This window comes from Bufo bufo, chromosome 8, assembly GCF_905171765.1.
Source record: "Bufo bufo chromosome 8, aBufBuf1.1, whole genome shotgun sequence".
NCBI lineage: Eukaryota > Metazoa > Chordata > Amphibia > Anura > Bufonidae > Bufo > Bufo bufo.
Window position 1 is genome coordinate 26,457,136 of NC_053396.1, and position 16,619 is coordinate 26,473,754.

The 16,619-nt window shown below is 48.0% G+C and overlaps 1 protein-coding gene across 1 annotated transcript; it reads left to right on the forward strand.

Moving 5' to 3' along the window:
- Positions 1 to 3,488: 3,488 nt before the first annotated feature.
- Positions 3,489 to 15,747, forward strand: TKTL1 (transketolase like 1). Its single transcript, XM_040442811.1, has 14 exons — positions 3,489 to 3,655; positions 6,091 to 6,208; positions 7,598 to 7,711; positions 9,662 to 9,759; positions 9,854 to 10,045; positions 10,134 to 10,261; positions 10,340 to 10,533; positions 10,631 to 10,795; positions 11,161 to 11,317; positions 13,052 to 13,182; positions 13,268 to 13,351; positions 13,448 to 13,544; positions 14,791 to 14,910; positions 15,361 to 15,747. The coding sequence occupies exons 1-14, from the start codon at positions 3,549 to 3,551 to the stop codon at positions 15,531 to 15,533; spliced, it is 1,878 nt and encodes a 625-aa protein (XP_040298745.1). The 5' UTR covers positions 3,489 to 3,548; the 3' UTR covers positions 15,534 to 15,747.
- Positions 15,748 to 16,619: the final 872 nt, after the last annotated feature.

Consider the following 16,619-nt stretch of genomic DNA (forward strand, 5'->3'; position numbering starts at 1 on the left):
TGAACCTATTCAAAGGATGTGGTGTCAAGGCCTAGTTTATTGACTGGGTGGTGTTTGTATGGCGGTGTTATTGGTGCACTGTATGGGGTTGTTATTTGGGCATTATATCGGTCATTCAACCTATGACAGGCCATGAAAACACCTGCCTGCGCCATAGATTTCACTGTTCAAAGACATTATCTAGAGGCACTGCCACATACACGGACCCTCTGCGGCAGCACAGTCCCTACAGGACTTTGAGGCACTGTATAGTCCCCTATACATGATGCTTCTAGAGGAGAATACCCCAATCATACAGAATCTTGGACAAAATCGTAGATCCAGTAAAGGCCCACCAGATACATAATCCTATGGTTGCCGTAGTATGGACAAAACACATTCTAGATATGGCTGTGTGCATGATGTCTTATACACTATATCCTCACCATCAGTATAGAATATATAAAAAATACATCTCATTTATTTTTCATTTCCCTTCAGCATGAAATATCCAAGCTCATGAAATAGTATCGTAGATGGTGATATTTATAGATCTAATTACCGGTAGATTATAATAAAATTAATGTAAATGAACATTTTCTTTGCTGCTCAATAAAGTTGTATGCAGAAAAAACCCTGAAAAACTCGAGTTATTGTATTATGTTACAGCACAAGGGCATTGACCACTAAGCCTTATAGGGCATCTGTCAGCAGTTTTGTCCCTATGACACTGGCTGACCTGTTGGCAGCTGACGGCATCTGTACTGGTCCCATGTTCATATGTGCCCGCATTGCTGAGAAAAATGATGTTTTATTATATGGAAATGCGGGGGCTTTAACGTTACCCCTAGAGGCTCTGCTCTCTCTGCAACTGCTGCGCCCTCTGCACTTTGACAGGACCAGGTAGTGAAAATATCATCACACCGGGCCCTGTCAATCAAAGTGCAGAGGGCGTGACAGCTGCCTCTAAGTGTAACGGTAACGCCCCCGTTGCTCCTAGAGGCTCATTTGCATATAGTAAAACATCATTTCTCTCAGCAATGCGGGCACATATGAACATGGGACCAACACAGATGCCTTCCGCTGCCAAGTGCACATGTAACAGGTCAGCCAGTCTCATAGGTACAAAACTGCTGACAGATGCCCTTTAAACGGAACCTATCACCTGGTTTGGAGGCCACTAAATCACCGCCATCCTGTTATACAGCTGGGATTTAGGGTCCTAACCCCTCCGTCCCCACAAAGTAGAGTAAATGAAAACTGAACTTACCTGGAGGGGGGTACCATCGCTGGCTTCATCGGTGCAGTGCGGATGTGCCCGATGAAGCTGAAGAGTCCTGGACTCTTCTCCAGGTAAGCCTGATTTTCGTTTACTATCCTTTGAGGGTATGGATAGGTTTGCTATGGGCAGGGTTTGGACCCTAAACCCCAGCTATATAACAGCATGCCGGTGGTCTCCAAACTTGGTGACAGGTTCCCTTTAAGGGGTGTATCACATTGACCCTAATGGCGACCTGCAGAAAGCCGAGTGGTGCCCAACAGGAGACGAAGTTGCATGGTGCCACCTTGTTCTAGCGATCTGCAGGGGTCCCAGCTGTCAGACCTGCCTACTGGTGGCATATCCCCCTCCAGATGAGCCTGATCCACCGCTGGCACCTACTAACTATGAATGTTATAGAAGAGCAAGGTATAGCAACCTCGGGCACTCCAGCTGTGATAAAAACTACAATTCCCAGCATGCACACTTGCTCAGCTGGCCTCGAAGAACCATAGATGTGAATGGACCATGCTGGGAGTTGTAGTTACGAAAGCTGGAGTGCCAGAGTTTGCTGACCCCTGTTGTCGAGGATACGGTGAAGAACCCTGGAGTAGGTCCAACCACACCATCATCCGTGAATGGGACCGTTGCGGAAGGTGATGGTGTCACGGAGTCGGAGCGGGGCTGGAGCATTATGGGTTAAAGTAACCCTTTCTATCATCAGCTCCGGATTCTTTAACTCTCTGACACCAGCTCTTATGGCCACGGTAGGATCATTTCTTCTGCGGTGGGTAACCATGTAATATATGGTTGCATTAAGTGCTCCAGAGCAGGCGCTCTCATCTCTGAGCTGTGCTAATTAGTAATGGAATGCAAATATCTATATTCACGGAGTGACAACCTGACAACCACCACTTACACTTGTCACCCATGTACACATGTAATAAGAACGGAGGGTCTGAACAGCGCCGACGACTGACAGATCCATCAGCCCAGTGAAGACACCAGCCTCGCCCAGGAATGCTCAGCGTTCTGCCAACTATGCCAGGCGCGCCCCAATCTCACATAGTGACAGCTCTGGCATGGGATGAATGAAATATAATACTAGATGCAGCAGCCGCACGCTCCCGGCTTGGCACGGTCAAGCATGAATGGGTAGATACTTGTAACTCCGGTGCCAGCGCGTCATCGCCATCTCCTTCTAGATGAAAGGACCAGCTGTAGAATGGGCACTGGGTACATGAAGAGCTGCCAGTGCACCTGTAGTGTGTGCCACGAACACGACGATACGTATATTACCGAATCACCCATTATACATATTCTGTATGCAGAGGAGACATAGAGAAGCGTATACAAGGGGCTATTATATACTGTATATACAGGGCACAGGGCTGTATACAAGGGGCTATTATATACTGTATATACAGGGCACAGGGCTATATACAAGGGGTAATTATACATATATACAGGGCACAGGGCTATATACAAGGGGTAATTATATATATATATATACAGGGCACAGGGCTATATACAAGGGGTAATTATATATATATATACAGGGCACAGGGCTATATACAAGGGGTAATTATATATATATATACAGGGCACAGGGCTATATACAAGGGGTAATTATATATATATATATATATACAGGGCACAGGGCTATATACAACGGGTGAGTACAATAAAGGAATTCAAGAGGGGCCTGGATGTATTTCTGGAGTGTAATAATATTACAGGCTATAGCGACTAGAGAGGGGTCATTGATCCAGGGAGTTATTCTGATTGGAGTCGGGAAGGAATTTTTTTTATTCCCCTAAAGTGGGGAAAATTGGCTTCTACATCACAGGTTTTTTTTTTGCCTTCCTCTGGATCAACTTGCAGGATAACAGGCCGAACTGGATGGACAAATGTCTTTTTTCGGCCTTATATACTATGTTACATATTGTACTATTATATACTGTATATACAGGGCACAGGGTTATATACAAGGGGTCATTATACATACAGGGCACGGGGCTATATACAAGGGGTTATTATACATACAGGGCTATATACAAGGGGTTATTATACATACAGGGCACAGGGCTATATACAAGGGGTTATTATATACTGTATATACAGGGCACAGGGCTGTACAGAAGTGATTGTCCATCCAGGCAGTTCTTCTGCATACAGGGCACAGGGCTGTATGGGGTGAGCGGCCTCCCCTCCTCTCCCCAGCTGAGCTCACTTCCTCCGGGGGCGGCCCGCTATAAGACCGGCCCCGTGGTGTGAGCGCCGCACAGGTTCGCGGAGAAGCATCCTCAGCATGGACACCTACCAGAAGCCGGAGGACAAGGACCTGCAGGCCCTCAGAGACGGCGCCAACCGCCTCAGGATCCACTCCATCCGCGCAACATGCGCCTCCAACTCCGGGTGAGGGGCGCCCCCTTATTTTTTTTATTTACCGGACCTCGCGTGTCCCCGTCCCCCCTCCCTCCTTACACACGCGGTGTCCGGTATGGATTCTGTGTGTTATTCTTGTACCCTCTGACAACGCCTCCTGTCACAGGACGCACGTTACATGCCCCCCACGTGTGGAGTCTGCCTGAGCTTTGACGCGCCCCCCCCCCCCCCCCCCATTACACGTGCTGCATGGTGGTGTGGAATGAAAGGGTTAATGTGTAAAATGTCTGCAGGCCTGTCTGTACATTGTACAGCTGTAGCTCTGCTACATATCCTTAAAGGGGACGTCCACTTTTGAGCTATGATCATGTGAGAGGCTGGCGGTCAGACGCTGTTGTAGTATTGCCCATTTTCACCAGTGGCACCACTTCATATCTTTGCATTAAATATGGCGCATAGGTTTGATGTGTCTATTCATAAGGGTCACTCCCCTTATGTGCCCTATTGTTGTGGTGCCACACAAAGGATGACTGGAGCACATGGTGGCGTCCCCAGCACAGATCATGGCACCATGTGCACATTGGCAGAGATGCCAGGGTCCTGTGGGGTAATTTAGCTTCTGTTCTATTCAAATACTTAGGCCGCGCTCCTCCTCAGGCCCCATTTCCCCTGATCTTGGCCTAATACAAGGGGCTGGAGAACGGTGATCCCGCTATCTGCAGGTCGGGGGCGCTGTAACCTTTTTTGGAGGCTGACCCATTGCCCATAGGATCTTATGAGAGGATCGTGCAGTTGTTGGGCAGACATGGCGGAAATCACAATGGTCAGGCTGGAGTAGGGGCTGCCAGCGACGGGGGTCTCATTACTAATTTTTCAAGCAAACTTGAGTTAAAGGTATAAAAAAAAAAAAAAAAAATGGGTGTGGGGGGGGGGATGATTTAAAGGGGTGGTCTGAACCATAAGGGGGGGAAAAAAATTATAATCTCACTTTCCTATTGAATGCTGCTCCAGACTTCCATCTCGGGCAGCCCAAAAGTGTGACCCGCTCCTGTCTGCAGAACGAGGCCCCCAAAGTGATGGAGAGCCCGCCACACCTGCGCAGCGTGCTCTCCATTAATTGCGATGGGACACCCCCCCCCTCCCCCCCAAAAAAAAGCAAGAGCTCCACTATATATATTGAAATCCCATAGCGGTGAATGGAGAGTGGCCCCACGTGTGTGCCTGCTCACTGTCCATTTCGGGGGAGGTCTTGTTCTGTAAATGGGGGGGGGGGGGGTGGGTGGGACCTGATGCCATATCCCAGCGATGTGCCGCTGATATCTGTGATGGGCCAACCCTTTTAAAAACGCTTTTCAATATCAAAATATTAGAGACGAGGCAATAAAGACAAACTAATCTCTTCATGATCTTAGTGAGGAGGAAACGCAGCAGTTGACTTCTCCCTTGACATTTGTGATTACTGTATTCTACGTTTTTCACACCAGCCTCTGGATCTGAATACTTTAGTATTTGCACAGACACTGAGTTACTCAATAAAATGTATCTGTACAGCGCCACCTGCTGTTTCTTATTGCTTTGCCCTGCTCGCTGAGATGGCCGCACATGCTCAGTTTCATCCTTCAGCTGCCCCTGAGCTGTGATAGGTAGAGCAAGGACATGCCCCCTTAGCTGCAGCAGAAGGGCACGCCCCCTGAGCTGTGATGAGGAGAGCATGGACATGCCCCCTGAGCTGTGATAGGGAGAGCTGAGACACACCCCCTGAGCTGCAGCAGAAAAGACACTCCCCTTGAGCTGTGATGGGGAGCGTGTGGACACGCCTCCTGAGCTGATAGGTAGAGCATGGACACGCCCCCTGAGCTGCAGCAGAAAAGACACTCCCCTTGAGCTGTGATGGGGAGCGTGTGGACATGCCCCCTGAGCTGATAGGTAGAGCATGGACACGCCCCCTGAGCTGCAGCAGAAAAGACACTCCCCTTGAGCTGTCAGCTTGATATAAATCTAGCAGAGCAATGAATGGGGAGATCTCTGGACCCACGTGAGGTGCAGGGCTGGTTCTGGCTGTGTTAGACGGTCATGTGCTGTATGATGTTTTAAAATGAATCGCGGGGTAACCCATTTAATATTTGGGGGAGGTGACGTTACTTACTGCCGATGACCTCCTATTGGATTAGGTCTCCACCATAACAGTGTGTGTGTGTGTGATCTGTGCACTTCCATAAGGAAAGGCCCCACTGGCGCGTTTCTTATTGGAATTTTGTGACCGCAGTCTCTATAACCAGTGCCCTTGTGATGGTGATGAGAGATCTGCCAACGTCATCTCCTTACCTACACTTGACACATCAGATAATTTTGGCCCGGAGTTCCCCTTTAATCAATGTCGTGCTGTAAGCATCACGTGCCTGCCATTAGGGGGCAGTATGTAGTCCACGTGTTAATTGTGCAATGTCTTCTGCTCCTTGTGACAGGCATCCCACGTCCTGCTGCAGCGCCGCCGAAATCCTGTCTGTTCTCTTCTTCAACACCATGAAATACGACGCAGCTGACCCCGGCAATTGCAACAACGACCGCTTTGTTCTGTCAAAGGTGAGGACCGCCATGCCGGCTTCTGGTGTACCGATCACTGGTCGTGTACCGCTGAGGCCAGGAGCATAGAGTGAACAGGAGATCCGTGTTACTAGGGTTCTCCGGGCTACAGAACGGTGGGGGTCAGCACCCGGCACGCCCCCCCGATCAGCTGTTTTTGAATGCTGCGTATGGAGCGAAAGCGGAAAGCTCTGTAAAGTGTCGTTCCTGGCAATGGCGTACTGAAGCTCATCTACCACTCGCTTGAGAGCTGAGCTGCAGTACCCCAGCACGGCCACTACACGGTATATGGCGCTGTGTACTTCCGAAACAGCGGATCAGTGGGTCATTCATATTGGTGGTCATTCATATCTGTAGTCCAGAGAACCCCCCCCCCCCCCCCCCCCCGCTTCATTCGTTGTTTTATCAAATTTGCAGCTCCTGCCCATGATTTTTATTGAACCCCCCCCTTTTTTTATTTTAATTTTTTTTAAAATATTCCTAATATTGCCTACATTTCCTGCTGGAATCTAAAGGGGGTTCATTAAATATCATTAAAGGGGTTTTCTGAGATGTGTTTTTTTTTTTTTTTTTTTTTTTTTTTTTTCTTAACCTATCCAGAGGATCATCAGTTATCTGATCGGTGGGGTCCCCCAGGATCAGCTGTTTGAGAAGGCAGCGGCGCTCACAGTAGTGCCACAGCCTTCTGCCTGCTCGCCAAGCACAGCGCTGTATAGTGGCTGTGCTTGGTATTGCAGTTCAGTCCCATTCACTTCTATGGGACTGAGCTACTCCTAGACCACGAGACCGATGAACGTGACATCGCATGGCCTAGGGAAAGCTGAGAGAAGGCCACGGCACTAGAGCAAGCACTGCTGTCTCTAACAGCTGATCAGCAGGGATCCTGGGTGTCGGACCCCCTTTGATCAAATACAGATCACCTATCAAGAAGAGGTCATCAGTAAAAAAACAACTCAAATCCTTTTAATAATGGTATTTACCTAGGGATGTGATCAATCTGATCTCAAAGACCCCCCCCCCCCCCCACAAGGAGAGGCACGGGTTCCAGAGCCGCACCAATCCCTGTACATTGCAGATTAGACCCACTTCAATTAAGGGGGGGGGGGGTCAGGACTTGATTGTGAGGGTCTGACCATGGTTTGTGGTGTCCTGGGTCCGCTTTGTACATGCTCGGCCCCATCCATAAGGTGACTCTCTTCCTGGCACGGCAGTTAGGGCCCCGTTCGCTTGTATAGGAGCTGCAGCTCCCACATGGTGGCCCATATCGATGCGGCTGCTCCTGTATGAACTAGGAAAGGGTTGTGGCTCTCGTAAATCAGAAATGCTGGTAGCACGATCTCCTCCAGTACCTATTGGTCATGGAGCCTTTAATGGTTTCTTGTGTTTCAGGGTCATGCTGCACCCATCTTGTATGCAGCCTGGGCAGAAGCTGGTTACATCAAGGAATCTGACCTTCTCAACCTGAGGAAGATTGACTGTGACCTAGAAGGACACCCTACACCGGTATGTACCTACAACACCTGGAATCGTCCTTAGGCAGCACGTGCCCTTAGGATTAGGACTACCTGCAGCATCACTGCCATCTCATGGGCATCATGCAGTACTACAGGCATGGCGCCATTCCAGAGATGGGACATGACCACATTCTGTAGTTTGTAAATCAGCGATTATCTACAGAAATGTTGAGCATTTTCTTACATTACACTAGAAATGCTGCTGCCGACTGGCCACTCCTTTCATCTCAGGGGTTCCCGCTGGGCCCCCGTTCTTGTGGGGGTCCTACTGCTGGTACCCCCACTGATCTAATAGTTGTCATCTGTCCTGTGGATAGGGGATAACTTAATGTAACTGGGATACTCCTTTAGTGGTTGTCCCAGTACAACTTGCCCCATCTTCATAAATTTTATGTAGTTGGAGAAAATCGTGGCTTTGGATATGGTTCCCTTTTCATCTGGACTTAAAGGGGTTCTCCGGGAATTTAATTTTAATGGCCTATCCTTCAGGATAGATCATCAATAACAGATCGGCGGGGGTCTGACTGCCGTCCTCTTTTGTTCCTTGACCGGTGACATCCCTGTACATCAGTCACGTGGCCTAGGCACAGCTCAGTCCCATTCAAATGAATGGGGCCGAGCTGCAGTACCAAGCACAGCCACTATACAATGTACGGCGCTGTGAAGAGACTGTGGTACTCACCGGACAAACAGCTGATTGGTGGGCGTGCCGGGAGTCAGGCCTCTGCTTATCTGATACTGATATCTATCCTGCGCATGCGCCATCAATGTCATATTTCTGGATAGCCCCTTTAAAGTGATAACAGAATTCTAGTTCAGGAATTAAACCAGTGGTCTGAGCCAGAAATCCATAGGAGACTGATCTGGTGTGACTACTAGGAGGCAGAGCACTGAAAGAGCGAGGGACAAAAATGAATGGCTCTAAGCCAACAACACGGGTACGCCTCGCAAAAATGTGAGTCCAAACGGAGAGTTGCAGGATAGGTGATAGTCGCTCACTGCCCTGCCGTCCCATAAATTGCTTGTACTGGGTACCAGAATCTCCTGCACCTCTACTCGGCTGCCACTCCAGGGGATATTCGGTTTGCTCTCCGGTAGGGGAACGCAGCCAAAAGGAACACAATGTATTTTGGAGCGTTCTGTTCAGTTCCGTTTTGTCCCAATTGACAATGAATGGGGAGAAAACGGAATCGTTGTTCTCCAGTTTTGAGATCCTATGATGGAACTCTATACCAGAAAGTAGCCTTAGCAGATCATCGTTACTAGTGTACCCACTGATCTAATAGTTGTCGTCCGTCCTGGTGATTGAGGATAACTTAATGTAACTGGGATACTCCTTTAGGGGTTGTCCCAGTACACCTACAGGATGGGGGGGGTAAGTGGCTGATCTGCAGCGGTCTGTCTGCTGAGGCCCCCGCCAATAGCTAGAATGGGGGCCCATTTGAATGTAGTTTTGGACACGCGTCTGCTGCCACTCCCATTAACTCTATGGGACCGCTGGGCATGGTGGCGTGCAATCGCTCTGCCATCACTAGCAGCCCCATAGAGTTGGAGTGGCGGTATAAATGTGTGTTCGCCACCCCCCCATTTAAACAGGGGACAGTTTGTGATTGGCATAGGTCCCAGCAGTTGGACTCCTGCTGATCAGGAACTGCTCCTCTATCCTGGGGATAGGTTGTAATAGGATAACCCCTTTAACGTGATCCGCTTTAAGATGTCCCAGTGCACAGTGGTCTTCCCCCTGCTGAGTACTAACGGCTCCTACTCGGGTTGGATCCGGCCCATCTACGGATATTCATTTCAATGACTGCCATATGTTTTCAGATCAGCTGGTGTCAGTCTGCAGCAGCCCAGTGGATGGTCTCGGGGTGGCACAATAATCCGTAGGTGCAGAAAAAGCAAGTCATTGTAGTAATGCAGAGAATTCTTCTTTTACCAGAAACTACCATTTGTGGATGTTGCCACTGGCTCGCTAGGACAAGGTCTGGGGGCGTCGTGTGGCATGGCTTACACCGGCAAATACTTTGACAAAGCTAGGTAAGTCTGAGAAGGAACCAGTTGGCTAAAGCAAACTCCAGTCCGATACCTCCTTTCCATGGTAGACCATCATGTGCCGTCTTCTTCTTCTCAGTTACCGTGTGTACTGTCTGCTGGGTGACGGAGAATCCTCTGAAGGAGCTGTGTGGGAAGCCATGGCTTTTGCCTCTCATTACAAGCTAGATAATCTGGTGGCCATTTTTGATGTTAATCGTCTTGGGCAGAGCGAGGCGGCCCCCCTTCAGCATCAGACCGACATATACAGGAAGAGATGTGAAGCTTTCGGGTAAGTTGCCCTTCAACCAAATGCCTCCTGTACCTAATATTGTATTGTGGATTCTGCCCGTTCTGTGGTAACCACCTTCTGATTGCAGGTGGAACACCTACATTGTAGATGGCCATGATGTGGAGGAGCTGTGCTGTGCCCTCTGGCAGGCTGCCAATGTCAAGGATAAACCCACCGCCATCATTGCTAAAACCTTCAAAGGAAAAGGCATTTCTGGTAAGTAGCAGTATTGGGACTGTACGTCCAGCCTGGCCGCAGTTTGCAGTAGATTAACTAGAAAATGTATTTTTCAAGGTGTCGAAAATCAAGATAACTGGCACGGGAAGCCGATGCCTAAAGACAAGGTGGACACTATCATTAACGAGATCCAGGGTCAGATCCAGACCAATAAGCCCCTGACCCCCGCAGCTCCAGTAAGAGACGCCCCAGAGGTTAGCATTGCTGACATTAAGATGCCAACCCCACCAAGCTACAAAGTTGGTGATAAGGTAAGGAAGGCGGGTGAGAAATGTAAATGGTACTTACTCTGTACCAGTCGGCCTCTTCCTAATGTGCTGTGGGTATTTGGTGGGGTTTCTCTTGCAGATTGCAACACGTAAAGCATACGGACAGGCTCTGGCTAAACTTGGCCATGCCAACAGCAGGGTTATTGCCCTTGATGGCGACACTAAAAACTCAACCTTCTCTGAGATCTTCAAGAACGAACATCCTGACAGATTTATTGAGTGCTTCATTGCTGAGCAGAACATGGTAAGTCGCCTCGACTAATGGGCCTATAAAGGGGTTGTCTCACGTCGGCAAATTACATTTATCATGTAGACCAAGTTTACTAATGCATTGTGATTGTCCATATTGCCGCCTTTGCTGGTCGGCATCATTTTTCCATTGCATTATACAATGCTTGTTTGCGGAGGTTACGACCACCCTGCAGTCCAGCAGCGGTGGTCATGCATGTGTGTTTTCAGAGGTTGGATGGTCATGGTCTATAATGGGCCAAGCGGCGATTATGTTGTCAAGGCTTTCTTCTAGCGGCATGTTTCTGCTTGCGCAGTAGATGCTCAGCATGTACAGTGCTGGTTTTTGTCTTGATGTACTGATTTATTTTTATCTTGCAGGTCAGTGTGGCTATGGGCTGTGCTACCCGCAGTCGCACTGTGGCTTTTGCCAGCACATTTGCAGCTTTCTTCAGCAGGGCTTATGATCAGATTCGCATGGGGGCCATTTCTCAATCCAACGTCAACCTGTGCGGCTCCCACTGTGGAGTTTCTATTGGTGAGTGGCCATCTTCTTTATACAGGTCTTGTAGTGCTGTGGCTTTAATGTCCTTTCCTAACACTTGTCCATTTGCTGTACGCTGGGAAAGCTCCTTACAAACCTGTCAAAACTATCCATAAAATGCTCAGTTTTAAAAAAAATTACCCTGGTGTTTGCATATGGCAAATGGACCCTAGAGACCACTCCAAAGAAAGTCATGTTTCTTTGATAGGCCTGTCCCATTGCAAAGACATCACCTAGTCTACGTCTGACTGAAGGTCCCATCACTAGGGCTCCTGCAGATTCTAAGAATGGTGGACCCTCTGCTGCCCCATTGGAGTCACACTTGTGCTGCCACTCCATTCATCTCTGTGGGACAGCCCGCGATGGAGAGCGCTTGTACTTTCTCCTGCGCAGCGGTGCACCACCACTCCATTCTAATGCAGGAACACGGGGGTGTAGGGGGGGGTTCCCCCTCCAGTCAGACACTTATCCCCTATCGGACAATGGGGGGGGGGGAGGAATATGCCCCAATGTCTGATGGGTGCAGTTCCCACCTTTTGGGACCCAAAACTCTACTTAAAACAGAGCTGGCAAAGTCATGGCTGCCCTCAATTAGTTCCTACAGGAACGCCAGAAATAGCCGAACGGCACCCTCAGCCATGTTCAGCGCCTTTAGGAATAAATGGAGGGCGGCCACGCATGCATGGTGTGCCCTCCAGGACTTTGCTTGCTCCATTCTAAGTATAGGTGAGGGTCCCACCTCTGGGATCCACACCTATCAGACGTTGGGGTCATATTCTTATGATGTGCGACCAATATATGAAATCGTACAACCCCTTTTTAAGGCCCTTAAACATGAGCCAATAAATGCCTGAACGGTCATTCTTAAAGGGAACCTGTCCCCATGAAAATACAAGGAAAACTACAGGCAGAGATGCAGAGCAGGAGGAACTGGGCAGATTGAGATATCGTTTTATGGGAAGAGTCGGTGAAACTTGTACAGTAATTTTCATTTAAATTCCTGCTCATTCTGAGCTTTGAAGTCAAGGAGACGGTCCTATCAGTGACGGCTATCTCTGTATATAGTCAGAGGGAAGGCTGATGTGCCACATTTTGAGGGAACAGCTGCTGGAGACTAGAGGACCTCAAATGGAGTGGCCTGCACTTTCTCCAGACCTGAATCCCATTGAAAACCTATGAGATCAGCTGAGTCGCTGTTTAGAGGCTCGTAACTCTGTACCCCAGAACCTCAATGACCTGAGGGCCGCCCTTCAAGAAGAATGGGATGCCATGCCTCAGCAGGAGACGTCGTTGTCAAGCTGTAATTGCTGCTCAAGGCCACAGGACAAGTTACTGAGACAGTGACATTTGTGGGGGTATACCCAGCACTGGGGTGGGCTTTTTGTTTCAATAAATTGTTTGAGATGAGGAAATCGCAATTGCTTCTACTTAAATGCCAGACTTTCATTATATAATATCACTGGAGCGGGAACTTTTTTATGTTTTCCATAAACTTTTTTTTTTTTTTCAGCCGGTGACTTTTCCCCCCCCAGCCCCCCCCCCCCCCATAAATTTCACCTGAAAGTCAAATATCCCTAACTTTTTGCGAGTAGTGTATAATGCCAGACCAGCGCCGATCAAGGTGCTTGTTACGGGCAGGAGGTCTCTGTAAGAAGACCCTGACTTGAGCTAGAGCCACACACGAGTCAGGGAAACGTCAGTGATGGGCGTCTGACCTCTGTGTTCCAGGTGAGGATGGTCCCTCTCAGATGGCTTTGGAAGATCTTGCCATGTTCCGCGCCGTTCCCTCTTGTACAATCTTCTACCCCAGTGATGGCGTTTCCACAGAACATGCGGTCACATTAGCGGCTAATACCCCGGTAAGTGTTTATCCTCCCACTTATATTTCATATCGTCTGAATAGTCTCCGGTTTCAGGCCTTGCGTCTGTCCCCTTTTATTGTAGGGCATCTGCTTCATCCGTACCAGCCGACCAGACACTGCAATAATCTATTCTCCAGAGGAAAAGTTTGAAATTGGTCAAGCAAAGGTAAAATACCGAGTCTTTCTGTTGCACTTGTGAAATATTATTGTCGGTTTTTGTTTGGAAGCAATTTTATATATATTTTATTTCCTCTCTTTACAGGTCGTACGTCAAAGTGATACAGACAGGGTCACGGTTATTGGCGCAGGGGTCACCCTACATGAGGCTCTGGCAGCAGCAGACGAGCTCGCCAAACAAGGTGACACCTCTGACTTGATGTGTCCGGATGGTCACGTTATTGACTTTACTATTACAGCATTAGCAGAGTCTCCGCACTTTTCTGGTTTTAGAAAAAAGCTTCCCTGTGAAATAACAATTTTTAAGCATCGTGCCCTGGAAAATTGTTTTGTGCCGTCCCTCTTGTTCTTTCTGGAAATGGTGGTGTCGTGTGAATGCTGCCGAACACTGACAAGTCAGAACTGACAACGTACGGACATAGTCGTAAGGTCCAGTTGTCAAGGCATTTACAGTAGTAATTACAGAGGGACAATACTGGAGCACCTCTTCATAGAAATACAAGTAAACAGGTGGTGGGTGAGCCGACGGGTCCTCTATCGTCCATACTGCATAGGCTTACAGCTAACATTTGGAGCAAGAAAAACACATTAAAAACCCATAATTAGTGAATTTCAGGTTATAAAACTCATCCCCTGCGTAACGGGAATGGATCAGTTTTGCAGCTCGTAGGTTTCTATTATAGAATTGCGTTATGGTCCGCGGTAACAGAATCCATGACGCAATTCAGCTTTTACCAGTAAACGAAGCGTGAATAATTTTAAAAATATGTAACTCGCTCAGCTCTACCCACAATCTCTAAGGGGAGATTTATCCATCATAAGTTTTGCAGGAGTCTCCGTTGCTTACGGTTTTTCTAAATTTTAGTGCATCTTTTTAAAGCAATTTTAATAGACTGGTATACTAATGACCTCCAGGATAGGTCATCAGTATCCAATCGGTTGGGGTCCGACTCCTGGGGGCCCCCCACTGGTCAGCGGTTGGAGAAGGCACTGGCACGCACAGTAGCGATGCGGCCTTCTTGCAGCTTCCCCCTAGGCTGTGTGACATCAGGTTCATCTGTAACGTGGCCTAAGAGCAGCTCAGCCCCACTGAAGTGAATGGGACTGAACTGCAATGCCAAGCACAGCCATTATACAATGGATGGCGCTGTGCTTGGTGAGCAGGGAGAAGGCTGCAGCACTCGCAGGAGCACCGGTGCCTTCTCAAACAGCTGATCGGTGGGGTCCCTGGTATCAGAACCCCACAGATCAGATGCTGATGACCTACCCAGAGGGTCTGGTACTTTTATTTTTGATTTGCTGGAATAAATAGCTGGTGTGTCCTCTATCTCTCTCAGCTGTTGGGGAACTAGAACTCCCAGCATGCTGGAGACCATTAGTCTACACTTGTGTTATTGAGCCTTTTGCCTGTTCTGTTTTTTTTTTCAGACATTAACATCCGTGTGATCGATCCATTTACCATTAAACCTCTGGATGCAGCGACCATTATATCAAGTGGTAGAGCTACTGGCGGACATGTCATCACCGTGGAGGACCACTACAAAGAAGGTAATGCTCGGAGCAAATGCTTGCTCGAGGAAAGGGGAGGACTGCTCTTGATCCTTTCTTCCTGTTTCTTAAAGGGGTTTTCCTGGGATTTTAATAGGTCATTCATATCTTGAGGATAGATCATCAATATTAAAATCCTGGAGAACCCCATTAAATTACTTTATTATAAATATATATTCCCAAAGACATTAGGATAGTCAGACTGTGGAGAGAAGGGGTTTTCCTGGGTAACACCCATCTGGACCTTTTATTGCACACCCAGCAATTTGGCCATAAATGTCCAGCAGGAATAATAGACTAATGGCATAGTCATAATAATTACATGGGGGGGGGGGGGGGGGGGGGGAATGCAAGTAGTTGGTAAAACAGACATGTCAGGATCGGGGACAAGTGCTCTTTTTAAATGATCTGCCATGTTTCCTGTAGTAATGGTCCCTCTCCTTGTTCCAGGTGGTATAGGGGATGCTGTGGCTGCAGCTGTTGCAGGAGAACCCGGATTCGTAGTTCAGAGCCTTGCCGTCAAGGGTGTACCCCGTAGCGGGAAACCTACAGAGCTGTTGGAAGTGTTCGGCATCAGCGCTAAATGCATCGTGGAAGCTGTAAAATCTACACTTGCAAATTAGAGACCAAACGGTCTGCCTCCTGTGTAGAGCGCTAATACTAGCATGTGTAACTGCTCCTCATGTCTGCTACCTCAGCGGAAATGGTTAAACGTTCTGACATTTCCATGTTGTGACACTTAAGCTGGTTTCTAGAGCTCCTTTCAATGATTCCATTTTTCTTATCTTCATGTCTGATTTTCCGCCATCATGCACTTAATAAAGAGAAGACTGATCTGAATGTTGTCTGTTCTCATCACACTGGTAGAATATGCTGGCACGACGTTTCCATGCACATGACCATATTTCTAGTCTGTAGCCAATCGGCAGTTTTTGTGCGGATCGTCTGTGGACACATTCAGGTCTATGGGTCTGCAAGAAAAAGCAGACTAGACGTGGACATGGATGTCTTCTGTGTGGTCGTTACACAAATGTTAGAGCAGGACCTACTCTTGTCAATTATTTTTTTGTAAGAAAATTGCGGCGTGCACACAGCCAGTATCGGTCTTTGAAACCACATTTCCTTCAGCTGCTGTGTGTGTCCCCTTAAATACAGGCCACACTAAATAGAAGATCCTACAAAAACCATGCATGTATACCCCTAACAGGTAACAAACAATGCAGATATTCTAAAAATCAAGATACTTTATTGAAACATCCATAAAAGGAATCCACACAAATAAAATGGATCAAGGGGGACACCTGGTGGTCAAAAATCGTATGGTGCCGCAAGTGATCTCAACATGCCTAAATACACTCACCTAAAGAATTATTAGGACCACCATACTAATACGGTGTTTGACCCACTTTTGCCTTCAGAACTGCCTTAATTCTATGTGGCATTGATTCCACAAGGTGCTGATAGCATTCTTTAGAAATGTTGGCCCATATTGTTAGGATAGCATCTTGCAGTTGATGGAGATTTGAGGGATGCACATCCAGGGCACGAAGCTCCCGTTCCATCACATCCCAAAGATGCTCCATTGGGTTGAGATCTGGTGACTGTGGGGGCCATTTTAGTACAGTGAACTCATTGTCATGTTCAAGAAACCAATTTGAAATGATTCGAGCTTTGTGACATGGTGCATTATCCTGATGGAAGTAGCCATC